The sequence below is a fragment of the Cebus imitator genome, unplaced genomic scaffold (genome assembly GCF_001604975.1).
Source record: "Cebus imitator isolate Cc_AM_T3 unplaced genomic scaffold, Cebus_imitator-1.0 Scaffold0, whole genome shotgun sequence".
Taxonomy (NCBI): Eukaryota; Metazoa; Chordata; class Mammalia; order Primates; family Cebidae; genus Cebus; species Cebus imitator.
The window spans coordinates 16,123,715-16,136,724 of record NW_016107315.1 but is presented as its reverse complement, the minus strand read 5'-3'; the positions used below and the strand labels follow the sequence as shown (position 1 = coordinate 16,136,724).

At 45.6% G+C, this 13,010-nt stretch overlaps 1 protein-coding gene across 1 annotated transcript in view; it reads left to right on the top strand.

Annotated features, from left to right (window-relative positions):
• Nucleotides 1-13,010, top strand: part of FLI1 (Fli-1 proto-oncogene, ETS transcription factor) — a 116,724-nt gene that overhangs the window by 82,269 nt on the left and 21,445 nt on the right. The window contains exon 5 of the mRNA XM_017523536.2: nt 4,897-4,962. Coding sequence (XP_017379025.1) covers nt 4,897-4,962 — 66 coding nt within the window. The remainder of the gene's footprint in view (nt 1-4,896; nt 4,963-13,010) is intronic.

The window sequence follows — 13,010 nt, the reverse complement described above, 5'->3', positions numbered from 1 at the left end:
TACAATCCCCATTTTAAAGCTGAAACCACTGAGGCCTTGACAGCTTCAGATACTGATTCAAAGGCGTCCAGCCGGCTGAGAGCACCTGTATCTAAGACTCGGGCCTCTCGAGTCCCAGGCCCTGGCCTGGCGCTGCCGCTGTCCCCCCGGCCCTGGAGACGGCATGCCAGCCTGTGTCACACAAGCGAGGCAGCCTCACTCCCGGCCTTCCACGTGGACCGCCCGGCCACTTCCCCCACGGCATTTTCTGTTGTCATTTGTACCAAGAGATAAAAACTTTCCGAAAACTTTCCTGTGGCCTCCTGGAAGGAGGCCGATTAAGCCAAACCCATCACCTCGCTAACCCTTCGCGGGGCCTGACTGGCGGCCCCGCCAGTGTCTCTCCCAGACACACCCCGTTTGGCAGAGGCGCCCTCGCTGCGGGCACGAGATTTGGCCCTTCTCAGGCCAGGGCAGGGGAGGGCGCCGGCGGCAGTTCAGGCTCAGGGCCGCTGGGGGGAGTTTGCGCAGGTCTGGGAGCCCCGAGGCCCTGGGGGAGGCGGGGAGGCAGGAAGAAAAAGAGTTTTTTTTTTTTTTTTTTACTTTTACAAACAAGTTGGGTTTGTAAGTCTATCTGGGTCTGACCTGGAAAGCATACTAAGGCACTGCGTCTTCAAACAGTGGCTGCTCAGAAGAATGAAATATACCGCGTGACAGGGAGACCACAGAAAAGGTGCCTATCTCGATTCCCATTTTTAATTTAAACTAATGGAAAACACATTTTGCGTTTTGCGGTCTTTCCACCTGCAGCCTCAGATGGCCGGGCAGAGGTTTTGGGTCTGGGCAATTAAACTGGTGCAGTCTTATCACTTCCAGGCTGGGGTTTGACCGGTGAAGGAGAACAGAATTCCAGCTGAACAAAAGGCCAGGCAGGTTTCCCTGGACTCACTAGTCAGCCAGGATTGATGTTTAAAGAAGCCAGAGTCTTACACCCTCCCACTCCCGCTCAGCCAGAGCCATTGATAGCGCAGCCCAGAGAAAAGGGAGACCTGGGTTCAATAGGCTGGCTGTGAGGGGCACTGGGGAATTCTATGGTCACAGAGAGGCAGGAGACAAAGGCTTTGACTCTGGGACTCTTGTGTCCCCTGGCCCAGGTGTCCCCGATGAATAGCAGGTTAGGTTGAGGGACTGTGGAGCTGCAGAAAGCATGATTGTTGGGGCTCCGCTGCACACCTGCAAAGCCTCACACCACTCAGTCCCCTCTCCTTTCAGATCCTGGTACTGTCTCCAGCAGCAGATGGACTCAAATATGGAACAGAAAATGATCCTTTTCCCATGCTTGCACTTTGGGAAGGCCAATCCATTCTCAGCAGGAGTTACTTTATGCTTTTTTCCCCAATAAATAGAAATATGTATGTGCGTACACACCTGTATAACACATATATACATACAAACACACGTACGGAAACTAACAACCAACTAGGCAAATGTTATATTTCAGTTGGAACTGAAGTGCAAAACTCTTTAAGTGAGCTACTTGAGGAGTTCTCATTAAGTGAATCCACTCGCTCGCCTGAGCACCTCCCAGGTCGAGTAGAATTTCAGCCGCCTGTATGCTCTTTCCACCCCAACACTGCTTCCTCCCAAAACTAACCACCATCCTGCCTCCCGTCCCTGTAGGTGTTTTGCCTGTTTCTATGATTTAGCCTGGAGGCGGTTGGGTTCTGCCATGCTGAGGACAGGTTTTGTGGATAGACCAGGATGAGGCTCCTGCTTCTTGAACTCTCTGGCTGTGTGATCCTGGGCAAACGCTATGACTTTACTGAACATTGCCCTTCTCATCTGTATAAAGGAATAAGGGGATGCTGGCTCTGTGTGGCTCATGCAAGGATTAAGTGAGAGAATAGATGGAAAGTATCTGGCACACCATGTATGTTCAGAGCGTTGCTTCCTCCTCTCTTCATCGTGGCCTGTCTACCCTGATGCGCTGGTGTCAGGAAGGAGGAGGGGGAGCTCAGCAGCCCGTGGCAGGGTCAGGCCTGACAGAGTCTCAAGGCAGGAGAAAGCAATCCAAAGCTACAGAGCGGGAGGCTGGGCTCCGGGAGGACCTGCCTGCATCAGAACAAGTTCCTTAAGAAAACAGAGCCTGGGGAACTGATGAAGTAGAAATTGGAGAAGATGAGGGAATGTGGGTCCCTTGAGAGAGAGGCCAGATGCCCCCAACCAGCCCCTCCTCAGAGAAGGCAGCCATTCCTTCTAGCAGTGAAACTTGAACCAAGAACAGTCTTTAGGGCAAAGTCCTTTTCCTAGGTTGCCATGAAGTATGTATTTCATGCAAGCTTCAGAGAGGTCAAATGACCCTTTCTCTCGGCTTTCTGGGAGTTTCCTGTGGAATTCATGTATGCCCAAAGAAGAACTTTCACCAAGGGGGAAATTTAATAAATGTGGTTTATCTAAGCTTCGTGCTTTCGGCTACATCTGCACTAATGACTCAGGCAGTTTGCTCCTCCTCGGAGACCATCATTTTTCTTTATTTGCTCCAGCAGTGAGGGTTCAGCCTGAGGGAGAGAACGTCGGGGACGGAGAGGCAAGCATTCTTGGCCCTACTTCTGGGATTTTTTGTCTTCCCTCGGAATGTTTGGTTCCAGTTCTTCACTTCCTTCCAGTCGTGCCGGATTATTTCTTATTGCAGCAGAACCCATTCATAACGCTAATCAGAGGACAAGACTAATGCTCAGCAAACACATCTGTAGAGAGAACTACTGTGTGTAATTGTGGCAGCTGTGGGGGAAGGATGTAAAAATAGTAATGATCACAGCCAGCATTTATGGAATGCTTGTTATGAATCAAGGTCCATTCTGAGCATATTACATGCATTATTTGATCTTCACAGTATCATTTTAGGTAAGTGGCATTGTTAGCCCATTTTACAGATGAGAAAACTGTGGCTGAGAGAGATGAGGGAAATCAATGGAGAGCACAAAGCTAGTCAGTGATAGGAGGCAGGTCTAATTTTAAATTCTTATGTGCTTAATAAACATACAGTTATGCTTTGCTTGGTGACGGGGATAGCTCCTCTTCATGTGAACACCACAAAATGTACTTACACAAACCCACATGGTGTAGCCTACTACGCATACAGGCTGTCTGTACAGCATGTATTGTACTGAATACAGTAGACAATCGAGGTACAATGGCAAGTATTTGTGCACCTAAACCTTTAAAGGGTACAGTGGAAATCCAGTATTACCATCTTATAGGACCACTTCATATATGTGGCCCACCATTGCCCGAAACATCAGTTTTTGGTGTGTGACTATGAAAATGAACTTGTCACAGCCTCACTTTGTCATTGATAGTCTTCAACATGGAATAACCAAATGTAGCTGGCTCTTGGATGTTACATTCATGTGACTGTCTTATTTCTAAAATGGCATCCACACAGCCACACTTTGGCACACAGCGGGCTCAATACCGCCCTCGTAATTCCCCCCATCCCCCCATCACCCGCTTGTTTTTGTCTGGAGCTGCTGCAGAGCTAGAACTAACAGCCTTGTTCTAGGCAGTTGGGCAATTCTTATAAAATTCTCTTCCTCGTCGTCTCGCCTGGTAGTGTGCACATTTTCTGTGAGACACACAACCAGACGCCCACGGCTGGGTGAGGCGGCAGCTCCATTTCTGCATCCCTTCCATGACGGGAGACTAAAAATAGCAGCGTCTGACAGCCCATTCCCACCCCTGGCACCCAAACCAGTCCACTTGGCCACAGGAAGCAGGGAAAAGGGTTGTTTAGAAAAATTTTCTTAGCCTCGAACACATGTGTTGAGCTTATGGTATGTTTTGTAAAAGCAGATCCCAGCCCTAGTTTTGAGGGCTCTTTGAGATTTCCCTTGGAGAATCTCAAAGAGAATGGCAAAGATGCCTACATTTCACAAAACACAACCTTGAATTCGCTTTAAACAAAGGAACAAATCTAGTTTTGGGAAAGAAGGGAGAATGTGTTTTACATGCAATAAATTATTTCAAAGTGCTGGGTACAGAATAGGGATGCATTGAAGTTTAATTTTAAAAGATTGGATATCAGCATTCTGAGATTATAGAAAATTCAATGCATGACTCCTCATGTTCAGTTGTGTGTTCTTAGACATAGGTGAAGGGAAGCAAAAGTTCCTATTGGAATACTACCACTCACCTCCTTCCCAACTCCCAGTGCCCCCACCACCAGTAACAGAGCCCCATGCACCTCACCCTCACCTGTAAAAGGATCTTTATGTTTGTAAACCCAGAGGATATCACAGCAGAAAGGAGTGATACTGACTCCTCCTCCAGGCCATGGCAAACTGCAGGCTGCAGGCCAGATCTGGCCAAAAGCGGCCCGTGGACAAAACAAAACAGAAACTAAGAAGACTGTTCGACAGAGATTGCAGTTAGCCTATAAAGCCTATAAAACCTTACTGTCTCCTTTTGATAGAAGGAGTCTGCCAACCTCTGCTCTAGATCAAGAAGAAAAAATCAAAATCTAGGCATGTCACTCACCAACTGTCATGTGGTGAGTTAATACCAACGGGAACGGACCCGGGTTTAGTGTTTCTCAATGCTGTGTTCCCATCATGATATGGCACAGACCAGAGCACTTCGGAACTATGAATATGGCAGCTCAGGGGGTGTGGTGTTTATTTTCCCAGAGAGTATTTCATTGCAGTGTATTCTGTCTCTTTACTCCGTAAAGCAATTACAGACCTGCATGATTGTCTCCAAGCAAATGGATTAGACTTGCTCTTCCGTTCTTTCTAGGAGTCCTCTGTCCCTCTTCCCCTCTCCCTATCTCTTCCCCTTTCCACTCCTTTCTCATGTCTTCTTCTACTCTTGATCTCAGAAGAATGTTTTGGTTATAACCTGTCTTGCTTTGCCTCTCAGGTTCACTGCTGGCCTATAATACAACCTCCCACACAGACCAATCCTCTCGACTGAGTGTCAAGGAAGGTAAGTTTGTTCTTTTGTGCACTTAAAATTTTCTTCTGTACTGGACATGACACCATCCCATGCTATTAAGACTGTTGCAGAAAACCAGCTTGTTTGTTCCACTCAACATTTTCCAGCATACAAAGTCAAGAAGCCAGATATTTTTGCCATGGTGCTACCAATTGCAAAAGTCCAATAAGGTTCTACAGTATCTTGTAGTAATATCACAAGGATACAACTTGAGGTTGTCACTCCATGCAGGAAAACATGTTGCTTTTAGAATAAAATGGATGCCGCTTATTTTCAAAGCTGAAAGCTGAGAGTTTTCTCTGCTGAATATAATGAAATGACAATTTCAAGGATTCCAGCATGTCTACATTTAAAGGTTTTTTTCCTTGAGAAATTTTAGCAGCCAGGCACGGGCTCACGCCTGTAATCCCAGCACTTTGGGAGGTGGAGGTGGATGGATCACTTGAAGTCAGGAGTTTGAACGAAGATCAACCTGGCCAACATGGCAAAACCCCCATTCCTGCTAAAAATACAAAAATTAGCTGGGTATGGTGGCAGGCACCTGTAATCCCAGCTACTCAGGAGGCTGAGACATGAGAATTGCTTGAGCCCAGGAGGCAGAGGCTGCAATAAACCAAGACTGTGTCACTGCGCTCCAGCCTGGGTGACAGAGCGAGACTCTTATCTCAGAAAAAAAAAGAAAGAAAGAAAAAGAAATGTTAGCAATGGCATTCAGTTTTAAAGTGGTGGCTTAGGTCAGGTTGGGTTTGGTTTGGTTTGGTTTGGTTTGGTTGAGAAAGAAAGAAAACTGCCTCAGCAAATGATTTTTGCCAATGAAGATTTTAGTAACAATAACATTTCTCAGCATCTTTGTGAAATGTCATGAGGAGTGGTTCAGATACTGTGTTAGATTTCAGGAATTTAAACAAGTGAAAATTCACGGTACCTGGCTCAAAGGAGAAAAAATGTAAATAAATAGTGATTAGGAACCAGAGATAGACTGGAAAAAATATTTTCATGGAAAAGCAAAAATTCCACTGAGGAGGGGACTTCTGAATAGGAGCTTGAAGAATTGTAAGAGTATGGCAGGCAGTCTGTCCTCCTTGGCTCGCTCTCTGTCCCTAGTTTTTCTTTAACTCATCCTCCCCATAATACAGAAGGAAGGCAGCAGCTTTCAGGATCAGTCGCATATAGTACAGCACAGCGTAACCTCTCAAAGGAACTTAAGGATCTTCTAAGGGAAGAGACCACTTGGCTCAAAATCCACATGGGGTATGAAGAAAACAGACCCAAAGACACTAGCCGGGTGTCTTGTCCAAGGTTACAACTTTGATCATATAGCACTTTCTGTTTCATTTTAACAATTTATATTTTAGTGATGACCAGAACATTTAGTGGAAGAATTGTATAACATATCTGCCTTTAAACATTTGTGTTTTTCATTTGCTTCCTTCTCTCCTATCCCACCCTGAGCCAGTCATGTTTCTGCTACTGTTTTTCCTTTCCAAAACAGATTTATTGAATTTTGTCATGAAAACTGAATTTCTATGGATTCATTCTACATTGAGTCACACTTCACTTGATGACCTATTTTAATATGCTGTTGCAGATGTCTATAAGAGAGAAAATATATTTTAGTGGCAAACGCATTAGATTGAAGGTCAGGGCACCCTTGGCTTACTGTGAAAAAATCATTTCATGCCCTGAACCTCAGTTTCCCATCAAATGAAGGGGAGGAACTCGGTCAGTCAGAGTCCAGCCCTGACTTTGGAGCTCTTGGCTTCTAAGGAGATGACAGGAGACACATTGCTGTGAGGGCTCAAGAGCCACTGTCTTTTATTTGTTTTACATATTGAGTTTTATTTCATTTGCAGATAGGGATCCACTTTTTGGAAGGAAGGAAAAAAGAAGGGGAAAAATGACTAGAGGGAGAGAGAGAGGGAGGGAAGGAAGGGAAGGGACGGAAGATAGGGAGGGAGGAAAGCAAGGATATAAGGAAGGGGAAAGGGAAGGAAGGGAAGGAGGGAGGGAGGGATGGGAGGAGCCCTAACCTCTGAACTGCTGAATTTGGATTTTTGTAAGTTCCTCCAACTCTTCCAGGCTACAACCTGCTACCAACATCAGAATTAGCCAATGAGGCTCTGAGGCAGAGCTAATGAAGGATTTTCTGATATTGTGCTTCCGATACAGGTTTTAGTTTAGAAACTGGTTTATCCAAGTTGAAATGTATTGCTAACCAACTCCTTCCTCCTCTTCTATGGGTCTTATTGTTCAGCCCTGTCCTCTACCTGTCATACACATTTCCTTCCCGTGGCTCTTTTGTGTACAGAGAGTACCTTTGTAACACTGCTGGCTCATTCAGGCTTATTGCAGGAGCAGCTCCCTCTTGCTGGGTAGCAGCCCCTCTTCTGAAATGAATTAGCTGCAGTATCCAGGCAAACGCACGCTGCCAGGATTTCATTCAGGTGGTGCCGACATTTATCTCCCAGCATCGGGCCTGGCCTCTAGAGACGATTAAGCCTGCGCTTTGCAGGTGCATCTTTTGTCCCCAGTAAAGCTCTCCACTTGAGCTGTCTTGCTCCTCTATGCCTTTCCCTTGTGAGGTGGTCTGAATCTGTCTGAACGACCCCTCAAGCCACAGAATAAAGCACATTAGCAAGACAAAGCTAACCAAGCCCTCCCCCGCTGCCTCCTCCCCACCTCTCACTGGCTCTCCTGCTTCGCTCTAATCACTGTCTATTAGCTATTAGAAGACATCAGGCAACCTTGGCTGCATCTTCTTTGAATGAGACACACACAGCCCCACACAAACCCAGAGTTCATCAAGAGCACCAGAGCTGTGTGTGTGTGTGTGTGTGTGTGTGTGTGTGTGTGAGTGCACATTGGTGCAGTCCACAAAGCGCAGGTGCTGGCATCAAGCACAAAGCAAGGAAGTTGAGATTCTGTCTATTAATGTGTCTTTAAAGCACTTATCAAATTAAAAAGGGTTTTTGCTTTAAAATTGTATAGTCACCCTTCCAGCTTGTCTTTTGAAAATGGCTGCAATCTCTAGGGGTTATTTGTGCCCAGGAAGTAAGACTAGATTTCAAAAATTAATTTAGAATAATCTTTAAGCCCCTTTAAATGAAGTATTCCATGGACATGGATTGGATTCAGCTAGCATGGTTGTGCTCTCTCTACCTTTAGCTTATCAACGCTAATGCACTTAAAAAAAATTAGGATAAAAGCTATTGTTATCCATTTACAATAGCAGCAGAACTGTCATCTAGAAAGTGTTTTAGACTATATCAGACACTTTCACATGCTTTGTTTGGAGCCTTGCACTGGGTCTTTGAATTAGATATTATTATCTCTATTTTGCAGAAGAAGACAGTGTGGTTCAGCCCTATTAAGTGACTCACTGAAGGGTACACAGCTACTCAATGGCAGAGCAAGGACTCAAACCAGGTCAGAGGATTAGACTAAAAGCCCCTCACTTTCTGACAAATATGGCCTTTCCCTTCCAGCTGCCTTTCTGCAAAAGCAATACCTAGCCTAAATGTAATATGGGCAAAGATGTGAATGTTTTGCATTACTTGATTTCTGTCCACTCAGTTTTCCCACTGTCAGCTCCATCTTCGTTCCTAAACTCTTCTCTTTTTCCAGAGATGAACCGATACACAACTTACGCTTGGTATCAGCCCTTAGTTCTGACAGCACAGAGCATCACCTGGACATCTTTTAAAATACTGACTCTAGGACAAATATTACAGGACTCCACTTGTAGGAAGTAAATTGGTCAAGTTTATAGAGCCAGAAAGTCAATGGTGGTTACTGGGAGGGGCAGGGAGTGGAAATGGGGAGTTAGTTTTTGGTGGGTAAGAATTTCAGTTTGGGAAGATGAAAAAGTTCTGGAGATGGATGGTGGGGATCATTGCACAGCATTGTGAATGTACTTAGTGCCACTAAGTTGTACACTTAAAATGATTAAAATGATAAATTTTATGTTATATATTTTACTAAAATTTTTTAAATGCAAAAATTAAAATAAAAAAAAATACCGATGCCCAAATGCCAAAAAATGACCCGTTAATTCAGAATCTCCAGGGGTGAGTCCTGGGCATTGGAAATGGTTTAAAGCTCTCCAGGTTATTTCTGTAAGCCAAGCTAGAGAAGCCTGCTTTATAGAACAGAGATGAGCTAGAGAGAAATGAAGTCCATGTTAGAGCTACTCCAGATTTTCTGGGAGATACACTGGGCAGCTGTCTGGCCCCAAATTGTCCTAGAAAAGGAAGAGCAGGCCCTACTGGTATATTGATAAAGGTGTAGGTAAGTGAAGAGACTGTCAATCTTGATTAGTTTTTCATCATTGTCATTGATGACAGATATTATTGATGAGTGATATTACTGATTTTGACAACTGTACATTAGTACATCTCAGAAATTTCTTTCTAACATGTCTTCATTCACCCCTCTGAAAAGTAGATATGGTGTTGGTAACGTGATTTTACAGGGAAGACACAGGGATTGTAGAAGCTAAGGGGCCTTTTCAAGTATGTGAGGGTCCTGGAGCCAGGGCTACTGACTTTCCACACCTTGTTCTCTCCAGTCCTCCAGGCTGCAGATGTGCCTGTGTCTGCCCTGGTCCCAGATCAGAGCTTCAGTGTGTTTTTCTGGGCAAACCCTGCCGGAGGCCTTCCCAGCACACTCAGCTGGCCCAGCAGCGTGCAAGAATCAGCACATCTCCTCCTCAGAGCTGCTTTGCATGCCTAAGCCCTCATTTCCTTAGTTCCTCTGCTGAATCTGTTTAAATACCTCTGACTCTCCAAAAGACAGAGGATATTGAGTTCCTTGTTTATTAACTCCTGGAACTCATCAACCCGCCAAGGGCCTGTGGAGCATTGAGCTGCAAGCCCCAGCCAGGGAGCCTTTCAGGACTGCCATTGAACGTGGAAACCGAAAACTGCGGCCCCGCCGCAGGCAGAATGGCCATCTCCAGCCGTTGCCTTGGCTAATGGATAAAAAGTCTGTCTGCTTGCATGCTAAGTATGGAAAAGAGAGGGGAGAAACTATCTTTCTGTGTCCCTTAGAGTGAGATGCCTGGCTGGTGCTGAAGCCCGTGGTAACGAGAGCCCGGCTTCTCTCCAGGAGAGTCCCAGGTGGCAGGAGCCGTGCACATGGTAACAACAGCTTTTTGGCAGCCAGGTATGGTTTGCCAAGCACTCTCCTATCCATTATCCCATTTGTGCCCTCTGGTGCCATCACCATGAGAGGACAAGGCTGGTAGTATTATTATCCCCCTTCTCTAGAAAATGAAAACAAAGCACAGAGAGAATACAGGGGTCCTTAGAAGTCACCCAGGTCGTGAGGCAGAGCCAGACCCAAGTCTGGGCCTTTGTGTGTTCTGTGTTTCCTCTAGGCTGCTCTTGGAATCATTATCTCAGCATTCTTCATTCAAGCATCTGACAACATCTTAAGGATTCTTTATCTAATGCTCTCAATTTACCCAAGGCGAGCATTGGCTTCCTATTTCGGCTTTATAGCATACTGATTAAAAACTCGGGCTCCGGACTCAAACAGACTGTGACCTGGACAAGGCATTTTTCTGCCTCAGTTTCCTCATGCGTAAATGAGGATAATTGTAGTGCCCCTTCAAGGGATGATGTAAAACTCATAAATCAGCACAATGTCTGACACATGAGTAAGTGCTCAGTAAAAGTTATCATAATGATAATAAATTGTTCTAATTTGTTATAGTAAAAGTTATAGTAATTAACATTATTATTGAAAACTAATTACAATATTTTTGAGAGTTTGTCAGATGTTAACGCTGTACCACGGGTTGTGAAGGATACTATGCATAGATAGCCTAGCTGCTTTAAAACTTATTAGGGGGCCGGACGTGGTGGCTGACATCTGTAATCTCTGCACTTTGGGAGGCTGAGGCGGTTAGATCACCTGAAGTCAGAAGTTCGAGACCAGCTTGGCCAACATGGTGAAATCCCATCTCTACTACAAATAAAAAATTAGCCCAGTGTGGTGGCATGCATCTGTAGTCCAGCTACTTGGGAGGCTGAGGCAAGAGAATCACATGAACCTGGGAGGCAGAGGTTGCAGTGAGCAGAGATCACGCCAATGCACTTCAGCCTGGGTGACAGAGAGACTCTGTCTCAAAACAACAAGAACAAAAAACTTATTAGGGAAACAAACCTATGAAATATGAAGGAAATATAAAACTGTATGTAATCAAAATACAACAAGGCATGCTACACACAAGAAGTAATAATGCAGTCGAGTATCATTAATACTCAAGCCAAACATGCTCTCCAAATCCCTTGTAGAACAGAAGAGATCTGAGGCCAGAGAGGGTGTGGACCCAGCCACGGTCACACAGGGAGTGAAGACAAACATAAACATTTATTTCTGTGTAGGCAGATATTGCAGATACCCGGTACCTTGGTCAGGAATAGAGCTAAATTCTGTGATTCATGCTCTCCTTCATTCATTCATTTCTTTCTTATGAAGAATCTTCTCTGCATAGAGTACGAGGCTGAGCCCTAAAACTATGGTGAACACAGCACAGCACCTACCCTCAAGCAGGTCCTAGGCAAACAGAGAGACAGACAGCTAAGTACGTAAGGAACTGCTGCACTCTGGAGTGGGGGGCAATTCACATGTATCACCACGTCTTTCTATTTCCTCTGCATTTACCTCCTTTATGGATGTCCTTTACGGTTTTAGGGGTTGTAGTGAAAGACGGAGGCCTCTAGCAAGATGCAGCATGGCAGAGCTGGAACTAGATATTGAAGCAAAGGGAAGGAGGAAGGCACCAAGGAAACCAGTGTGTTTGCTGGGGTGGGTGTGTGGGGACCACGGTACAGGGCAACTGTGTGGGTTTTCTGGTTGAATTTTGGAGATGGGAGCCCAGGTGAGCCCTTGCAGGAGTAACCAAGGCCTGGGTATTTGATGTGGGTTTCAGGAAGAGAGCCTGGGGTAGAACCTGTGTACCATGGCTTCCTGAAATGTGGAAAACTGGGTGCAGTTAGAAATTTCATTGTGAGACAGGAAGCCCAGCAAAGGAGCCGAGAGCCAGGGACTTGTGTCAAAATAATCTGGCCAGGGAGGGCAGAGTAGGTGGGCATGGAGCTGAAATAAGACTGACCATGAATACATGATTGTTAAAGCAAGGAGATGGGGCCAGAGAGTTCATTGGACTTTTCTCTCTACTTTTATATATCTTTGAATTTTTCCATAACTCAAAAGATGCCCCAAGACATCTCTGCCTTGTTTCGCTGTGGGAACGCGTCCCGGAATACGCCACCTTGGTTCCTTGCACTGTGCACTACCCGTGTCAGGCCTCAGCGGGGCTGATGCGCTCCCGGGTGCAGCACTTGGGAGGGTGCGCATTTGGCAGCCTTGTATGTGTGTCTGTGTGGGAGGGCGCGAGCTAGTGCTCAGTGTAGACGTGGGCTGTGTGTGTGTTGCCTTGTAGAGTGCAGTGTATTGGGAGTTGTTCTGGACCATGTGTACCTGAAGGAAAACGCCTGTAATACTGTGAGGTAATCTCCTGTTATTTTTAGGGAGTAAATAACATCTCTCATGCAGCAGGTTGTGTGGCCCCGCAGCTCCATCTACGTCAGCACACACACACTTCAAATTGGAGGGTATCGCGGCCTCACAGGAGAGCCTGTGAAGAACATTGTCATTATATGTTCTTCCTTTATGATGAAATGCCCCTAAGCCATTCTTAGCAAAAGCAGGGATGACTGTGGGATGCCTGTGTGCGTGTGCGTGTGTGTGTGTGCTCGTGCGCGTGCGCTCGCGTGTGTGCTGTTTCTGTGGTCCAAAGGCAAGATTTATGATCATGGGATAGACAGTAGTTTGCTCTCTCCATTTTATTTTTTAAAAACTGTTTTCCTTTGAAATTCCAGAGTTAATGTTCTGTCTGCTTTCTATCTGACCCTATTCTGAGGGATTGCATGTATTTTTTTTTTTTTTTCACAAGACAGAGATTAAGAGAGAGAGAGAGACAGAGAAAGAGAAAGAACGAGAGTGAGAGAGAGAAACAGAGACCGGGGCAG